General features: G+C 36.2%; 1 protein-coding gene across 1 annotated transcript in view; it reads right to left on the reverse strand.

The window, feature by feature from the left end:
• The window catches only part of EVC2 (EvC ciliary complex subunit 2), a 62469-nt gene that overhangs the window by 3621 nt on the left and 39262 nt on the right, over positions 1-19586 (reverse strand). Inside the window, 5 exon segments of the mRNA XM_029083519.1 lie at positions 3770-3857; positions 5276-5490; positions 7674-7901; positions 14770-14892; positions 16607-16811. Coding sequence (XP_028939352.1) covers positions 3770-3857; positions 5276-5490; positions 7674-7901; positions 14770-14892; positions 16607-16811 — 859 coding nt within the window.

Here is a 19586-nt window from a genome sequence, read left to right on the forward strand (position 1 = left end):
AAATTATTTTATTCTTCTCTGGAAAGGAATGTAAATAAGAGCTTAAATCTTAATGCAGACAACCAAGTTTAATTTCTATAGTTGTATACAGACTGTGTTGTACTTTTAGTCTTTAAAAACTGTTCTTGTAGAAACCTACAAAAAAACAACATTAAGTGAGAATAAAAATGGTGTTTATCTGTGACCTATTCTTCCCTTTTTGGCTAAATGGTCTCAGGATCTTTAACTCAGTAATTTATACGCAGATGACCAAAACATCACGACTTCAGTACTGCTTTCCTCATTACAGTTTCCTTTTTAAAATGTTCTTTACTCCAATTCAGAATTAAGTACTCCTGCAAGGTGCCACAAATGCTGTCAACAGTACCAAAAGTGGCACAGCTGTCCACCAACCAGGTGCATCTAACATATGTACAGCAAATACATACAGTAAATGGAGCGCTGATGTGTGAACATGCATAAGCAGTGAACAGCACTTCCACAGATGCCCACAGCCACCCAGACCAGCTTGCAGAAGTGGGAAGAAGTGAACATGAATGGAAACACAGGAATGGTCACAGTACTCAGATCAAACGCCCTTCAGGGTGGGATGAGCGTGATTCTTCTAGTATATTATACGTTAAAGTACAAAGATTAGAAATTCACTTTTTTCGTGATATCTAATGGATATAAACACTACTTGTGCCATCAATAACCTCATTTGCATTCTCTCTGAATTTGATCAAAATAAAAACAGGAATGTATGAATTGTAGTTAACGAAGAGCAGAATTACTTTTGAGTATTTCAACTGAGCAACGTGTATTCAAACAACGAATGTAGGAATCAATGAACTCGATCCATGCTGTGTTTCAAGCTTACTGTGCTGTTTCCACATGACAGTCTGCCTGCATCATCTGTTGTCTCTAAAATGCAACCGGTGTACCTGGGGCTATAGCTGTGAGCTTATTTAAAAGCAACTTCTCAGCCAGAGGGTTATGATCCTGAACTCGCTATCATTCAAGCAAATCTCTTATTGACCTAGATCTACCTCCATGAGGATGCAAGCTGAAACACGAAATGCAGGAAAATATAAACTTATCTGGTTTTCTGCAGAGGGCTGCATCCACTGTTCTGAAAACTAGTCTAAATGGGAAAATCCTCTTTAAAGAAAGAATGTATGTAAGGTATAGAGGTACAACAGCTATTGTTTTCTAACAATATTTCTTGTCAATATAATGTGTTCCATAAACTGTAAGAAAAAAGAGGGAAAAAAAAAAGATTTAAAAATCAATTCCCATATCAGCTCACAGAATAAGCCTGTCCAAAAGTAGGAACATGTTACACTGTGACTCTTAATAAATCAATAGATTACTATTCTATTAAGCACATACTTCTTTAAAGTTGAATTAAGAGTAGTCAGGTTTGGAATTATAGTTGGAGTTAATATACTTGCTGAGAATAGAAATTTTGTTTTGTGTATCTGCAGGGTAAATACATATAGGTTTTATGGAATTTCAATGAAGAATGTCCCAGAATGTCTCTGGGCTACTCTTTATATGACTAAATATAAAAACCCCCAATGGTATATTTAATATATATTTACACAGATTAATTATTTCTTCAGGGAAAGATTCAGGGAATCTTACGAACAAAACATAAAACAGTCCTCCAAGTATACACTGAACAGTGTCCAGTTTTCAAGTGCAGTGAGGTGACAGTGATGCTCTTAAATCTCTGTTTTCAAGATGTCAAAATCTGTAATTATCAAGTATTATTGTTCACCTGCTAGGATGCTAAGAGGACTGGGTACTGTGAAAATTATGACATATTCTGTTTGTATGCACATGTAATCTGCAAAACCCTTTCCCAAGAGATCCTGGCTCTTTTCTTAGCATTTCAGTTCAAAGATAGTACTCTCTTTCATTTGGAAGTGTTATTATTATGAATTGGAAGTATTTATCATCAGACTGTGCAGGACTAACCAGGAATGTGCTGGTTTTGCATGTTACTGCAGCTTGTTTCTTTCCTAGGAAGTTTGATAATACTGACACTCCTTGTCCTGCATTCCCAAAGATCATACCACTTAGCTGCAGGGAAGCTCGATATTGCTTTTCTACAGCATAGGTATAAATGTTGCTCATGTTGCTGACAATTTAATTGTCTTCCTGTGATGGTTGTTAGGTTTCTTTGGCACAGATATATTGTGAAAGAGTGCATGAACCTACTCTGCAAGCTGAGACACAGATTGGGGGCAGAAAACACAGTGAGAAGGAGCTGAAGGCTGGAACAGAATTCAGCAGCTCCTGACAGCCATATCCACTTACAATACACCAAACTGTCAAGCCCAACATGGTGGAAAGATGGTTTGAAATAAAGCAGTTGCAACAGGAAAAAAATCTCCATAAAAACAACAAAAAACCCCAAACAAAAAATATCACAATGAGGAAAATTATAATAATATTTTTAAAAACCCCAAAACTAAGGGAACACATAGCTTGGACTTAAATAGAAGGCTGGTAATGATGATCATGACCTCCTCAGCAAACACCTTCAAATGTTACACTCTGCACGACATGCCAGAATGGTTTTTTTGGTGTTTATATTATTATGCCCAGAGGATGAAATGCTCTTGGAAAGTGTAAGACAAGGTTTGAATTCCCACTCTGTCTGATTTAATTCATTAGCACAAAGTGAGATCTTCAATTCCAGGACAGCAGTTTAGCCATCAGGCTGACAGATATTCAGAGGTAAGACTCTTCCAAAGAGGCTCATGGAAGAACTCTACTCTGAATAGAGCCTGAGTGTCCCCAGGAGCGGCAGAAACTGAAGTGATTATCACATTCCCATGAGCTTTAGGAGTCTGTGATGCAAATTCCTTACTCAAATCAGAGAAAGGATCTGAAAACATGTGCTCACTGGTGAATCTTCTAACACAGGTATAAGATACAGGAGTCTCACCCCGATTGTTCATGAAAACAGCTGACCTCAGATAGACATCTAACTGAGGACAGGATAAAGAGTTCAGAAAACTGAGCAGAGATAAGCTGAGACACAGGAAAAGCTGCGACACCCTTAATCTAAGTGGTCCCTCCTTGGCTTGCTGGTCTCTGATGTTCCCAATTTATAATATAGGTGACTGCAACCACTCCTGTCCCTGCGACACAAGATACTTGGATGTCAAAACCTGCAACATTGAGTCTTTTTTCTGACACTAGCTACATATTTCAACCAAGGCCTGAAAATAAAATTTGTGGACAACAGCAATTCATTTTTAATTCCTTTTTGTAGCACTGACAGGTAGCCAACAGAAAGCAAATTACCTGAAGAGGTGATGCTCTTGTTGAAAACAATATTAAGGAATGATACTAGAAAATTTAACTAGCAGTCCCTCGATCATTTAGTTTTGTAACATGATCCATGTAAATCCTTTCTAACACTGATTAAAGCCTAAACAAAACCCTTGTCTCATTACCTGAAAATCAGACAGTAAATCTGTCTGTAAACCAAAAACTCAGGCAATATAGTTCTCTCCACAGGGAATGCAATAGGACAAACTCCATAAAGGATCTGTATATGAACAAAAAGAAGTATAACTCGGTAAAATTTAAAAGGTTGAAAGCAGGTCAGATTTAACTAAAGAGAATGGCTACAAACACCAGAACTGGTAGCGACTATTAGCAGAACTGAGGTCCAAATACATCTGCAATGGTTCCCAAAAAAGGAAGAAAAGCTGATTTCCAGATACAGCTGTAATTTCAACTTGGAAGATTTGTTCAATTTCGTGCTTACCTGACTATAAAGTGCTAAAAATGCATCCATTTCTATATTTTCCAGGAGATCTTCAAGTACCGCGCAATTCCATTGCTCATCTCTCAAGCTGAAGTGAAAGACAGAATAAACAATGAAATCTTCCCAAGCACAATGACTGTATTACAGGAAACAATATCTGAAAGTCATCCATTCAGGAAGTGTACCTTTCTGTCAGCCAAGCTGGTTGAGCAGTGTAAATTCTAAAATAAGCCAACTTCTCCTCCTTTCTCCTCTGAACCACCAAGCAAATATCAGACAGAATCTAAGACTATGCTCTTGCACACAATTCAAATCTAGAATCACTCCAAAGCAACATGATCCAACCTGTTCCCATCCTCCTCTTTAAATTTCATCACCACACCTCATGGCAAATAGTGGATCTTTTTGTTGCTGGAATATATCAGCAAACAGTTAATTTCCTCACTACTGGTGATTTTTTTGTTTCTGGACCAAACAATGATGCCATCCTTATGTCACTTGGGAAAAGTACAAAACTTGTTTCTTCCATTGTTTCCAGGTACATAGTAAAGACTTGTTGCAGTTTCTTTCAAAGCTTCACTGATAGGTCTCTACAGTAGTATCCACAAGCCAGTAACCCACCTACATCAAATAGAGCTCCAGCCCCTTCAGAATTAAAATAAGAGTTAAGAGTGCAGTAACTCCACTTAAAGCCTATCAAAAACATTTTTAATATATCAATTGTTTCACAGAAAACCCTCTTTGTAATGGAAAGCACCCTCTCAGGATCTTACATGAACCTTGAAATGTGGCAGGCTTTTAATACTGTGCAATACACATGGAAATGTTAATTTCTAACTCCTGTAACCCTAACGAATGTAATGCAGTACTTTGCAATTTTACAAATTTTCACTCATTTTTGCTATGCAACCTTCATGACAGAACAGATATTTCTATATACCTCTCAAGAGGTTTTTTTTTTTTTTTGTCACTGATATCTTTACTTTAAAGCTGGCCAAGGAAAATTGAAATTGAGCCTGTCTCTGAAGAAAAGTTTATGTATCTCGTCAAAAATGACTGCATGAGAGGGAATCTACAGTGTGACAGTGGAGATGGAAATTCAATTTAAGTTGTTTCAGCTACTTCCTCTGACCCCAGCAGATCAGGCTTCATTGAAGTCTCTACTTATCTTCTTGGCAGACAAAGGAACAGGATTAAAATTCTTTTCCTCCTTGCTGCTAAGGAGTATTGCTATTTTTCCACTGTCCCCATCAAGAAGTGGTGATTGCCATGTAACACATCACAATCTATATGTAACTAAGTTATTATTATCTCATATTTCTTATTTCAGTATTCTCAAGACTCCTCAGTTATGCTCTAGGCCGCATCACAAAAATGCACCGTTCAAACATAGATGTATAGTCCCTCCCCAATACAGCAGAACATTTAGCCTGCTGTTTCTCTATGATATCTCATGGTCTATAAGGAATGCAGTAACTTAGCAAAACCTGAGACCAAAGCACTTACCTTTGCTGGTGCAGATTTATAAATTGCCTACATTTATTCATGGCTTGTTTCAGCAGAACTGTCACCTGTCTGTCTGCATTCGTTTCCACAGCTTCACTTGAAAGTCCCAGTCTATCCAGAGTCCACCTCTGCCTACTCATTAGATGCTGCTGCTGCTGAGCTGACTCCTTATGCAACATCTCATACTCCAGCTTCCTGTCAAGTTCTTCAATCTCCTAGAGGTTGAAAACATGGAATGATAAAAAGTCATAATTTAACTTGGAAGAGCAAATTTCATTTGGAGTGAAGAAAAAAGATGGTATCAGAATTTCTGATATTAGTTTATTCATTTCTCATTCTACTCAGCCACTTGCAGTCATTACACTTTCCAATTCATTGCATGGCTTCAGTAAACATGACTCGCACGCTATGAATATCAGAACAATGCTGAAAGATATGAGTCAGTTTTCATTGTGTTAAAAGTCAATGCTCTCTGAAAACTTCCACTTTAGAAGACATCTACAAAGTACACTAGCAGCATGGTTGAGATCCAAACAAAATAATGGTACCATTAGAATTCATCTATAAGCTGCACAAAGCCACCAAAACAGTCCAAGAAACTCAGACTAAGTTCTAGTTATACTGAATCAACAGCTAATACCAAAGAGGTTTGAAATTAAAAGAGAGTAATTCACATTTTGTGTGATAAAATTAGGGTTAAAACACAATGCTCTAAAAATCAAAGTATTAAACCCCAAAGTCTTAGGTGGACTGGATCCCTCATGCCAAAGATCTCTCTTCGGTCACTGAGTCAAACGAGATATCAGAAAGAAGACTTCATATTCCAGTTTTCCAATGTCATTGTTGTCTGACCTCAAGCTTTAAGTTGCTTAATATCTCAGTGCCCTACTTCCCAATCTGTACCTTGGAGAAAATGCTGATTTTAATCTATTCCTCCACCATTTCAATTGCATTCAGACTACAGATTCATTGGAGCACGGCGCCTCCAAGTAAGTGTCTTCTCCCTCGTCAGTAAGATTTTACATTGGAGCTTATATCCACTCTCCTAACACCAAACCAGAGTACTACCTTATCTCTAAGGGGTTGAAGCAAATTCACATATAGCCAGATGTATTTGTTTCACTGAATTGGCAAAACTATGACTGATGTCGTCAGCATTAGGGAATCCTGTGAAATCTGGTATATTTTTTTTAAAGTAACAGGTTTCAAAATTTGCCAGCTAGTAGGACAAAGGACTTGGACAAAATCACAGTAAGAGAAAGAAGTTTGATCACCAGGAGACAGTCCCTTTAAACCAAGCCTAACAGGCACTTTAAACAGTGCCTGAAATAATTTTTTTCCTCAAAACGAGGCTCAAGTCAGTTCTTGCACATTGGATGAAGAATCCAGGTATTTCTTCTGCTTCTCCTTCAATCCTTTTTCTTCATCTGTTCCAAGGACAGAGAAGCTACAAGCAGCCTCTTTGCAGAGCCCCCTTCTCTTACTGTATAAAAAGCAGTAATTCCACATTAAATTATTTTAATACTACATCTACATACAACTTCCACTATTTCCTATAGATTTAATACAAATTAAGCAAAACTGGAAGCATATAAGCATTCTAACTGCCATTCTAAGAGAAACTCTGTAGATGTGACAGCATTAAAATTTAACCAGGAGTTTTCACAGCAATAGCTGTCTAACGATGCCCTCTAGCAAAGAGGTTTTGCTCTTAAAAACCCATTTTGTTTGTTCCACTCCAGTGCTCTTCCAAGCCTCACATGGATGGTTCCAAAGAGCAGATGTAAAAAAAAAAAATCCTTATGAATACAGAGCACTGAAGTATTAAAAAAGGATTAAAAAACTGGTGCATACCAAGTATGTAATAAATATGATGAAGGGAAGAGGCCTTTCCAAAGTTTCTACTACTTAAACTGTATGAGCATGCTTAGAGGGACATAGGTAGGAAGCCATATGTATAATCTTTAAAAACTCAGTGATTGAAGCATATCGTGTGGTTATGGATTTTACTGGATGGAAAGCACGATAAACATGAACAGTTTTGTAACACAGTCACGACAATTTACAAACTACCCCAGTCATGACTGACAATCACTTCCCAATTGTCTTCCTTGTGATCAATAAAAACTTTAATATTAATTAGCCATCAAAATTGTGCTCTTTCTGTCTGTAAATCTCTATAATAAAAATAAATAATAATACACAATCTTCCCTGGCTCTAATACTTACCTTCTCTTTATTTCTTTTACTGAGTGCATTAAAGTGCACATAAACACAGAAATTAAAGGTCGGACCATCAGGAGCTGCAAACCAGCACAGCTAAATCAAAGTCAAATAAGTTACAGTGATAGTTGCTGTCTCCTAACAAAGTTTTCCTTTTCACAACTTCATTACTTACAGGGTTATGTGCTTCTAAAATCTGAATACATTCCAATTTTGACAAGGTTTTTGATGTGCTCAGTTGTTCAAAGAGCAAAGCTTGTACACTTATGATAGCACTATACAGCTCCAATGTTTTGGATTTTTTAACAGTCTTCTGAAAAGCTAAAGAAGCAATATACTCTCCAAGTTTATTTTCCAGATCACGCAGCTGATACTCTTTCTCAAGTAGCAACTCGTACTGAACCTAAAAAATACCAAAACACAAAAGATAACAAGATTAACAGAAAGCCTTTACATGCATGCTCAGGACTTTACCACTCTGTAACTAACAAGCAGGATTAAGGTAGCAAAGAAACCAATGCTGTTATCTTATAATATATTGTTATAAAAAGTGATTTTAACTTTAAATTCCAAGCTTTTACTGTGTTTAAGTGACCAAAAAATACTACGGTAAGGTCAGATATTTCAAAGAGATCAGGCTTTGTCTGAAGGTCCCCTAAAATAGAGGGTATATAATTTTTAATATAATAAAAGTAGAAATTAGAAATATAAATAAACCTATGCTTACCTATGTGATTGGTTAAAAGGGAAGATAAAATACATCCTTCTGCTTAGTAAAAATATAAAATTTATAGAAAAAACTGTACTTAGTTTCAAATTGTCAAGTGTCAGTTAATACTGACAAATGAAATTCAACCTACTATTCTTTAAGCAAATAACCAAAAATCTTCTTATATAAAAAAAAAGTTAAACTGTAAATCAAGAGTCTACTGCTGTACTTAGTTTCAGATTGTCAAGCATCAGTAAATACTGACAAATGAAATTCAACCTAGTATTCTTTAAGCAAATAACGAAAAATCTTCTTATATAACAAAAAGTTAAACTGTAAATCAAGAGTCTACTGGTAATGGATTTCAAACAAGATTAAAACTAGATTGAATGGACATCAAACAGGATTAAATCAAAATTATTTAACTCAATAACTACGTTACTGCCACATGTGATGGGACATCCTTGGAAACTATCCAATGGCGAAAGGCAAGCATGGCACATGCAAGCACACGATTGATCTCCACGTTGACATTCACAGCCAGTGATACTGCCACTTTGACCATTTTTCTGCAGGACAGTGTGGATAGAAGCCAGCTGCAATTACACTCTTCCGAAGCTTCCACCTGAGCTCATCATTCTAAGCTCCTTTTATAGTCAAAGAAAAGGAAAAGGTACTTCTTGGCATGTTTCATATCCTAAAAAAATGGTTTCCACTGATGTATAAATGTGGATGTCTAGGTTAGGCATTGCTGGCTACACTGCATATCTAACATTGAGTAGCTTCAAAGACAGTAAGTAATTATCAGTTTGGCTTTATTCTTTCTCCCTGTATTATCCACACGGGCCCAAAAGTTGCATTATAAGAGACAGAAGACAGAGATAAAGCACATGCAACCATGAGAGCTCCAACTCTGCTACTGGGTGTTGGTATCAACTGCTGCCCTACACACTGGATTTTGAATAAAGCTAAGCACAGAAACAGTCCATCCACACACTGCTGATTTTTTTTCCAATCAATCTCTAAATTCTCTTTTGGTCATGACAAATCTAATCTAGTTTCACTGCATATCAAAAAAAAAAAAAAAGTTTTCGGAAATCATCATTTTCAGAAGTTTCCAGTATTATGTATATTAACTTAAGTAACTACTGCCTGTGACAGAATGGAAGAACCACAGCCATCAAAGGAGGCATTTTAAAAACTTTAAAATAAGTTTTGGTTAAGTTTACTATCACCATGGCACCTAAGAGCAAGTACTCACATTTGCATTCTATGCAAAAGTATTCCATCAAGTTCGGTCTCTCTCTTAAAGAGCAGGCAGAGATGAACATCCCTATTTAACTGAGATACTTACATGGTTAGTATCTTAGCATGGTAGCCATCCTGTGGTACATTTATACACGCAGTCTTAACCTCTCTACAGTTTTACCAGTCTATAAAATAGGAATAATAAAGACCAATAGTACTTGCTGTGTAAGCATGAACTACTGCACTGTAGAGGCCTTTAGACTCTGTATGACTTCCCACTGGCACAAAACCTGATTTTGCCCTCCAGAATATCTTACACAAATAGAGATGGTATGTACTCAAGACATTAAAATCTTATTAGCTTTCTATTCATGCTAATCAGAATTATACATTACTGACTCTATTAATGATTGGCTTTAAAAGAGCATTTAAGGAGATTTCCACCAAGTTTTTAGACCCCTACGATGATAAATATGTGACATGATGCTCATGAATTTTCTCTGGAAATTGTATTGATAAGGGACCTGCTTAGAGTGATTCTTTATCATCCAAATTCTACTATCCAGCAGACAGATCTAAATTTAAAATGTGATTTGGAACCACATATGCTTGTGACATTCTCATTCACGCTCATGTGATATTCACTGAAGTCTCCATTACATTATCTGGAATGTCCTTGAATGCAAGAGATGGAAGTTTACCTCCAGGAAATATTTCCTACTAATGAGAATTAAGCCAGTTACAAGATAAGAGTAAGAAATATTCCTACACACACAAAAGTAGAGGCAAGATTAATTTACTTTATATCGTTAACAAATTTCCATCTTAAATGACATCGTCTCTCAACATTACTGTTAATCTAACAAGTCAATCTTGAATAATGTAGGTGTGTGACATTAAATAATAAGTAAGCATATGGGTTACAAATAAACATATGGGATATTTGCTTTACAAGGATAATTCAGCTTGGAGATCATACTGGAAATACAGTAACCAAAATGCTAAAAATCAAGCTATTTTCTAATATGGGAGACAGAGATCTCCACTAGAAGAGATGGCCAAAATTGTGAGTTTATGGAAAAGCAGCTGAGCTGCCTTCCAGTAACTGTTAAAGAAAAAAAAAAAGTAGATTATACTGACCAGTAATGGCCTAGAAACAATACCATTCCTCAGTACCAAGGCAAACATTTCTAACATTTCTAATATTTCTAAATATTTTAACAAAAATATTATTAATAATAAAATCTTACTTCAAAAACCTGTGCACAAGACTAATTTATCAAATAAGACTCAAGTTTCTGGTTTGAAATGCAAGTTTAATTAATTGTTGTACTACTGATCACTGTGACAGAGACAATGTTCTCAAAAGCAATCAGCAATTTTCAGAGCCATATTGGCCAATTTTTTAAGGTCTCAGTTGTGAAGTTTCTATTTACTTGCCCTCACCTCTCTTTTCAGCAGTGAAATTTGTTGCACTCTTAGGTGATTCTTAAAAAGAGGATGGAATGGAAGTAAGTCTTTAACAGTAATACAGACAGGCTAAAAAATATCAGAAAAAATAGCTTCTAAAGGAAGGCAAGGAACTTCTATCTGATTCAGCCAGCCACTTAATACTTTGTTAACAAGAGCTGCTATCTAGCACGGGAGATGCATCGCTACAGCAGACACCACTTTAAGGGGCAACTCATGTTAGAAATGAACCAGGCTGGACATCTAATGCCACAAAAGTCACTTTTCAAAACTTTGGCAATGCTGAGTTTTGAGTTTACTTAAAAGTAGGAAAGTGAAGATGGATGAGAACAACCAAAGTTTTGGCGCAAGAGACTAAATGTTTTCTACCATGATTTTCATTACAACAGCACCTATTCAAGGAATGGGGCAAAAAAAATTCAAGCAAACCTACCTGACTAGAAGTAAATAAGTCCATTTTCCAAAGGACTAATGCTTTAGAGTCCATGTGATGCTCCCTATTCAACTCATCAGGGCAGTTTCTTACCCAACAGAAATTATTACAACACAGCAAGCTTGAATGAGTTATGACAATGTACACATACTGAGGAGCTCATCTGTCTTTTCTTCCAGTTTTTATTTACATATCTAAGATACTGCCTGCCAGAATATACACATTTTTACAATATCTCAAAAAAGGGGAAAGTACATACTTGAGGCATGATTTGTTTTATATGACACAAAATGAGTGAGTAATATCTGAAGGCTGCCTTTGTGGTTTAGGAACAGGATGTGCTATAAACCTTTAAAAACACAGATAAAAAAATTACACAGATATGTTTTGGCAGGTGTGTGCACACAACTGAATTTAAAGTTTGCTTCTTCCTTCACAGGAGGCTCAGTTTCAGACACAAGGATTTAAAATGAATTATACATATATGAAATCTGGAGATGGATGAATGAATAATGAATAGATGAATGAGTAAATGAGTGATCACCTTTAGTGTCAGTTTGAATCCATTTAAGGGAAAAATGAATAAAGATGGAAATGCAGTTTGACAACTCAAGTTCACATATAAGGAGACACAAGAATGTATATTTTAATTGCAGCTGAATTCAGACAAAAGAGATGATATTGATGACAGAAAACACTTACACTTTTGTCAATCACTTCAAATAACAGGAGGTTTATCCAATATGTTCAGTATATTCCATGAATCTTAAGATTTATGGTCCAAATTGCAAAACTATTTGCATATTACTAAGTACAAAGCCACATGTTAAGCACATCCAAATACATGGGAATGATGTTCAGCTTTATCATTCTATTCAACATTACAGGAAATTAACTGCTCTTAACCAAACAAGATGTTGCACTACTCAACTGGTACTGCTATCTACCTGTAGCCACCTGACTTTCCTTCTGCCTCTTGTCAGCTCTGAAAATACTTCAGTATGGTATAGAAGGTTACTACAGCAGAAGCTGGATCAAATAATGATTGCAAACTAAATTATAAAGTAGTTATAAACTAATATCCCCTGGGCATTCTTGAAGCCTTTTATCATACCAAACAGAAGACAGTAAAATACTGCTTGACATTGTACTATTTGATATTATATTATTAGATTGTTGAACTACTTTATGATGAATCAATTTCCGTAGGTCTGAACATTTGCTGCTGATTCCACTTGAAACATCCAAACTACACAAAAATTTGCGAATGCTGTAAATGCACTATGATTAGTCCATTCCTTCAAAGCAATGACTTCTACATTCCATATTTAGTTCAGACTAATTGCTAACTAGTGTCGTCTCTGTTCTGAATAGTACAAATAAAAGGTATAATCTCAAAATGTATTCGATCACTTGCAACCCCAAAGGAATTTCTGATGCAAAGTCGTCTTATTGGGTTTTTTAAGCCCAGCAGGAAAATAGACTAAAGAATGTCAGTATTTTTACCACTGTATTTCTTCTGAGGTAGGTAACTGCTGTGTCAGAAAGGAACAGCTACTTCTTCTTGTATAAAGACAGCTCAAACAGCTATGAGACCCAAAAGTAATACATAAAGTCTGATTTTGAAGATTTTCACAGCAAGGTCAGTGATACTCTAAGGTGTTCCAAGACTAGGCTTCAAACTTCTTACTGTGGCCTCCCAGCTCACTACCTCCTATCTATGAGTTGTTCTCTGTCATGTTTGTTTTACCATATTACAAAACACATCCCGCTGCTGGTTTCATAAGCATTAGTTGGAAACCATTTTAGAGCCTGTAGCAAGGCAGAACCCAAAACAGTGTGTGAAGTCTGCAGAACAGCAGCAGTGAAGGCAGGAGAAATAGAGCAGAAATACTGCTACTTTTTCCCCACCTTGAAATGGCTGTGCAACTTCAGATGGTTAATTTTGAGTTAGATGACAAGTGTTCACATTAGGGAAAAATTTAGAAGTGTAAGATTCTAAACAAGAAACATAGTAACAGGTTGCAACAGACAAAAGAAAGAAACTATTTCTGTGATCAACATAAGTTTTATTGCAATACTTCTGCCTCCTAATGATAATGTGAGCACTAATGATTTTCCTTAACAATAGTTTAGCTTCCTTACTGGGAAAAGCCCAAAGCATTTGGCTTTTTATAACAATGTGCAGCCATACAACTGGAATGACAACAGGTATGCCAGATGGTGCATATAAAAATGAAACAATGAGGCATAGAGAAGCTAACTTTCCAATTTTAGAACAAGATTCTAACAAAAACATAAGACAATATTCACACCAAACAAGTATTCAGTATTTTTTATAAGAGCTGAGCCCATACTCTGTTGTACTTTCAAGTAACAATATCAAAAAAAAAAAAAAAAAAAAGTTTTTGGAGGTCAGGGCATTAGGTATTGAAGCCCAAAGTATAAATGCCTCCAGGAATGATTAGGGGCATTCTTAGATGAGAGTTATCAAATTATTAAAAAGGGCCAGAACACACTTGCCCACTTGTTGCATTCTTGTCCAAGCATCTACTCTCACTTTCAAAGACTGAGTACTCAACTAGATATACCCATGTTTTTACCACGTGCAACCAATCATTTGTGAAACTATTTTTTATTTACCAATTTTAACTACCAATGAATCTTGTTTGTTCTGTATAGTTCTTACAGCTGTGCACCACCGATGTCTAACACAATTATCATTGTAACATTTCTCTGATATACAAAACCAGTATTGCCTATATTTTACAAGTGGAAAGAGGAGAGAAAGGTTAAAGAACATGAAAAAGACCTCATGGAACATCTGCTGTCAGAGAAGGAAAAAGCCTCTGAAATCCCATATTGGCATTGGCCCCAGTAATTTCTTAAGGATTAACTTCAGACTGGGGTTGTGAGCCTTTTAAATGATACCCACCAGAACAAAGCCTCCCTTTTCAACATGCTCTGTACAAATAAACTCAGTCCCTACCCAAGAAGACTTTGGATCCAAGAACCCACTTCTGGGTTTTCAGAAGTGTTAGGAGAGGCCCAAAAACTAAATCTTGCTCAGCTAAAGTATGCAGTGAAGCATCTTCCATGTTTTGAAAGCCTTACTAAGAAAACGACAGTACTTGCAACCATGCATATGCCAAGCCCCAGAACCACTGGAAAAAAAAAGGGGTGAGACATGAAATAAGTTCTGTAACCAAGGTGCAAAATTAATAAGTTTTGGATTTGTTTTAAAGCTTGACATACATCTTGACAAATGCAAGGAAGAGTAGAAAGATGCATCATGCCACTACACCTTATGCCTTTTTTATCTGGTTCTTATTCACATTGACAGAAAACTGTCATTCTTCAATTACTAAAGATTAAGGTTTTGACCTCAGTACAGAAAAAGTTTGCACTTACCTTATTCAAATTTTCATCTGTCACCAAGTCTTCACAAATGCAAATTTTGTCCTGTAAAGATTTCTTCAGAATATCTATCTTATTTCTATTCCTGGATCCTGTTTTTTTATTTTTGGAATGCTGCTATAAGAAGATGAGCACAAAATACCCTATTTGTAAGAGGTATATGAGGATGCTAATATTAAGATTATTACTTGCTATTATTGGCAGATGCACCAATTAATGAAACACTTTGCAAGGATGACTTTCAATGAGAAAATATTTCCGAAATAAAAGTATTGCCTATTCATTCAGAGGAATCTTTTCAGACATTCAAAGTTGGAAATTTCTTTTTTAATCTCTTTCAAGTAGAATTATATACTCGTCCTTTCCATGAAAACTGCTAGCACATAAATTTGATTTTAAACAAGCTTTAGCAGTGATAATAAGAGAAGATTTTAACTGATATACTGCCTCCTCAGCATGGTTAAAAATTAACAAAGAATATTAATTTAAGGACTACATTGTTTTCAAGACACAGTATATGAATCACAAATGAACCGTGATAGTATTAAGGGGCACCATTCCATGTAATCAAATTATTCTTGACCTTTATATTTCTTTACAAGAATATCAACTAAGTATAATGTACTCTTGGGGAAGTGATAACATCTGTTCAGCTATAAGGCTTTGCAAAGTCATTTCCTTTGTTAGTACTTTAGAAATTATTAAGGTTTTGAATTAGGCTAACTCTTAGTATAATTAACCTGAGCTAATTTACATGTTTAGAAAACATAACTGAACCAAAACAAAACAAGGGAAAGTCCTCCTTTTTATGATGGTATCAGATACAATTTGTACAGAAAACACTTTTTTCCCCCCTCCTATTTAAGAACTGAAAATAATTTATGATTCCTCAGGTTTTATATTTTACTGAAGGAATTAAACATCCCTCATGAAGTTCTTGGAAAAATTGCTAGATTTGATATACAGATAGACTTCTTGTTGGGAATGCCTCTCTAATTTTGAGTGAGTATGCCTCATCGTCAGCGTATTTAGATTTGAAAAAAACCCAACCCTCTGTATACACCCAATTATTTTGGAAAGAACAGACCGGGTTTTAGATTTTACTGAAGGAATTAAACATCCCTCACAAAGTTCTTGGAAAAATTGCTAGATTTGATAAGACAGATAGACTTCTTGTTAGGAATGTCTCTCTAATTTTGAGTGAGTATGCCTCATCTTCAGCATATTTAGATTTGAAAAAAACCCAACCCTGTGTATACACCCAATTATTTTGGAAAGAACAGAATTAGGTCTAAATTCTTGCTGAGAAAGACCAGCTGATTCAGGAAATTTACCTTCCTAAACAGATAAGACAATGTAGGACATTCCCTTACAGAAAATCCCTAAATCTTTCCCTGATTTAGTGGCAAATTTAGTAATGTGTAGGGGCTGCCAAACAAATTTCAACCTGGGCTGTAAAGGAAGGACTCAACTGTCCCTCATATTCAGAGCCAGGCTCAGCACTGCTCAAATTTTTGGCATTTCAGCTGACTCTCCTCGGAGGTTCAGCCACTTTTGGCCACCCATCTGATTCTTTATAACTACACCTTCTTCATGGGAAAGCTGGAAGACACACAAGCAGCAGAAACACACAGGTGTATGTGAAAAACAACATAGTTATTCAACTACTGCCCAAACAATTATCTTTAAGGGACAATGAACCAGAAGAAGCATGCGCTGCTGGTGCACTTACAAATAAGCTACAGACCCATACCTGCAGGTGAGGCCAACAACCCACAGATACACCATGAACCCCTCACACATCACCACACTGATCCCACATTTTTCCCACCTGTTTATTGATCATTGCTAAATTCTGATCGATTTTTAGCATCTCTGCATCCCTCCGCTCTGCTTCGAAAGCCTGAAGCAAGGTTCTTGTTCTTATCTTGGGCCAAGCCAAGCTGCTGTCCACCTGAGAGAAGCAGCAGTGCAACTCTTGCCTCATTCTAAGCAATTCCTCTTCTGATAGTGAGAGGGGTAAACTTAGAAGCTGCCTGTAAAAAAAAAAAAAAAAAGCCATTTGCTGTTCAGTGATACAGGCAATATTGTGTAAAATGCAAGAGACATGGACACAAAACACTTTATAAGACAGTGTACATCCTTTTTTTTTGTCATATTCATACACCAGTTAATGACTCTACACACAGGACTGAGCTGCTAAGCATGTTCAAAATATCCTTGAGGATACGTTAAGTTCTGTATACAGAACTTCCTGGACTGTAAAACTTCATTTTCAAGGGGAAACATCTGAAACATTTTTGAATATTTAAAAAATACATATTTTTTAGCACATTTTCTATACACAGAATCCTTCCACCTCTTCAGACAATACAAACCCTGAACTTAGGGCTGAAATCAAGCTAAAAGCTTCCTGTAAAGTGTCCCCGTGCTGTTTCCCATCAGTCAGCAGTCACAGCTGCTGAGAGGTGGGGAAAAAAAGAAAAAAGAAAAAAAAGGTCTCTCTTTACTATAATCTCATATATGTCATCCCTCTCATCACCAAGTTGCAAGGGTTCTAGCTGTTCTTTGTAAAAAAGCTTTCAGCAGTCTGATCAACAGGGATTATACTTTAGCAGTAATTTGAATCACTTGAAGTTCTCATCTTGTAGAATGAAGGTTCTCAACATAGAAGTCTGGGGAACTGATCCTCTGGTCAAGCTGAAGTTGACTTAAAAATAATGCATGCTAAAGCCTAAATTCATCTTCCAGTTGTGACTAACCTTAGACTATATTAATCTTTTTATCTTTGGACCAAAACATTTCCTTAAGAGTCTTTAATACGAAATAGTACAATTTTTTGTTTGGAAATGTTCTCTATTTTCCCAAAAATGTATTTAAAGCCTGGACAGTGTATTTTTTAAAAAAGTAGTTTTCTTTTAAAAATATATTATAATGTATGTTCTATTAGGACTGATGCTTTTATTCAGTATATCACAGGCCTGTACCACCTCATAATTTCATTAAAATATTTGAGTTTAGAAATCCTTATTTCTGTTTATTGATTCAGCAAAGTACAGCTAAATCCTAAATTAGAACATTCTTAATGCATAAAGTTTTTATCTTAAAAAATTAGCTACTTTAAGGTAATGTTACTCCAAGCCAGCATTTATAGTACACTTAACCATTTCTCAAGTGTGTCAGACTTTCAGAGGAAAATTCATACTATATATCCATATAAAAAAATACATAGAGATAAGAAATACAGCAAATCACAGTTTTGTCATGTCCATGTTTAAAAAGGACGTTAAGCATTAATGATCTTCACAAATATTTTGAACTAACTCATTTCTTTGATAAGCAACAAAAATGAAAAGCTATCATTCAAAATAATTATTTGTGAAGACTAGATAACAGATGAGAACATAAACATGAGTTGGTATCTGTCATTGAAATATCAAAACTGACAGAAAGTGACAGATTTTAAGGGGCTTTTGGTAGGACAGTTATGCAAATGCTGCAATTTTTTTGTATGTATTTTACTGGAAAAAAACCCCAAACAGCTTACTGTTGCTGTAAATAAAGATAGCATCTCACAAACACAACAGGTGACACTGCAGGCTGGAACACAATTGTCATGGAATTGTTTGTTAGAAACAGGAAAGAACCTGCTGGGTCATACAATCTACTTCCCTGCTCATGCAGGTCTGCTCTCAGTAACGTAAGTAAGAGATAGTAAAACAAGCCAGAAAATACAATGAGATGGCTTATAGAAAAGTATTTAAAATGATGAGTAAAATACAAAGCCCTTGAAATTAGAACCAAAACAAGATACAAAATGATTTATTTTTTTTTTAACAAAGCAAACATAATGAGCATTCCTTTTATATGGTTTTACACTGTGCAGCAGGCAAACTTATAAACATGCTGTCTGGACAAAACTGCCCATGCAAACCTGTTTTGCTTTCAAGAAGAGGTATGAAAGAGAAACCTTTACTAATGCTTTCCCCCGCTCTGTTCAATCTCTCATTCTCATCTCTCATGCCCAGGATGTTTGCTGCAGAGGTAAGCAGCCTAACATAGGTTTGCCGGTTCCAGTTGCTTCCCCTATAGCTGCAATTTTGACAGCAGACTATTTTTTCATGTTCCCATGTCTCTAACAATGTCTGTTATTAAATAGACACTGTATATGAAATGTAGTACTGTAAATATTCAAGTAATAAAGCAACTAGTCATAAATGTACTAAGAAGAAATGCTAACTAATGGTGCAAATATCTCAGGGACCTTGCTACCCAGTCCAAGAGGCTCCATGCATGACTCTTGGCTTCAGTGTGGTCTTGCCCTGCACAAGGTCTCCCAGAGGTGGTAAGGCCACCACCCACCTTCCCACGGTCACATCGTAGCAGGCAGCAACAGCCATAAGGTACACTCATGGCCAGCAAACCTCTCTGCAACATCACTCACATCATGATTCCTCTCTGGCTCAAGGCTTGGTGCCAGGGACACTTCGTCAGCAGGCCAGGTTGGCCAAGTCTGATGCATGGAGTCCATGAGCTGGAGGGGTAGGCTACTGTGCTGTGTATCATGGAATATGTGGAAATATTGTGGCAGAGCTTAAAACAAAGCCAATGAGTAAGGCTTGACTTGTGCCTTGAAGGAATATATTGAAATTGGATGTGGGGCTAATTAGGCCTGACATATTAAGTGGTATTTCCAAAGTGTCAGACTTCCAAGAACAGACTGAGAATAATAATGAAAGATGTGTAAGTGAAACCTGACACAGAGTGAACAAAGTATAAAAACACCACTCCGTGTTTTTGGTTTCAAAACC

This window comes from Antrostomus carolinensis, unplaced genomic scaffold (genome assembly GCF_000700745.2).
Source record: "Antrostomus carolinensis isolate BGI_N321 unplaced genomic scaffold, ASM70074v2 scaffold3080, whole genome shotgun sequence".
In the NCBI taxonomy this organism is placed as follows: Eukaryota; Metazoa; Chordata; class Aves; order Caprimulgiformes; family Caprimulgidae; genus Antrostomus; species Antrostomus carolinensis.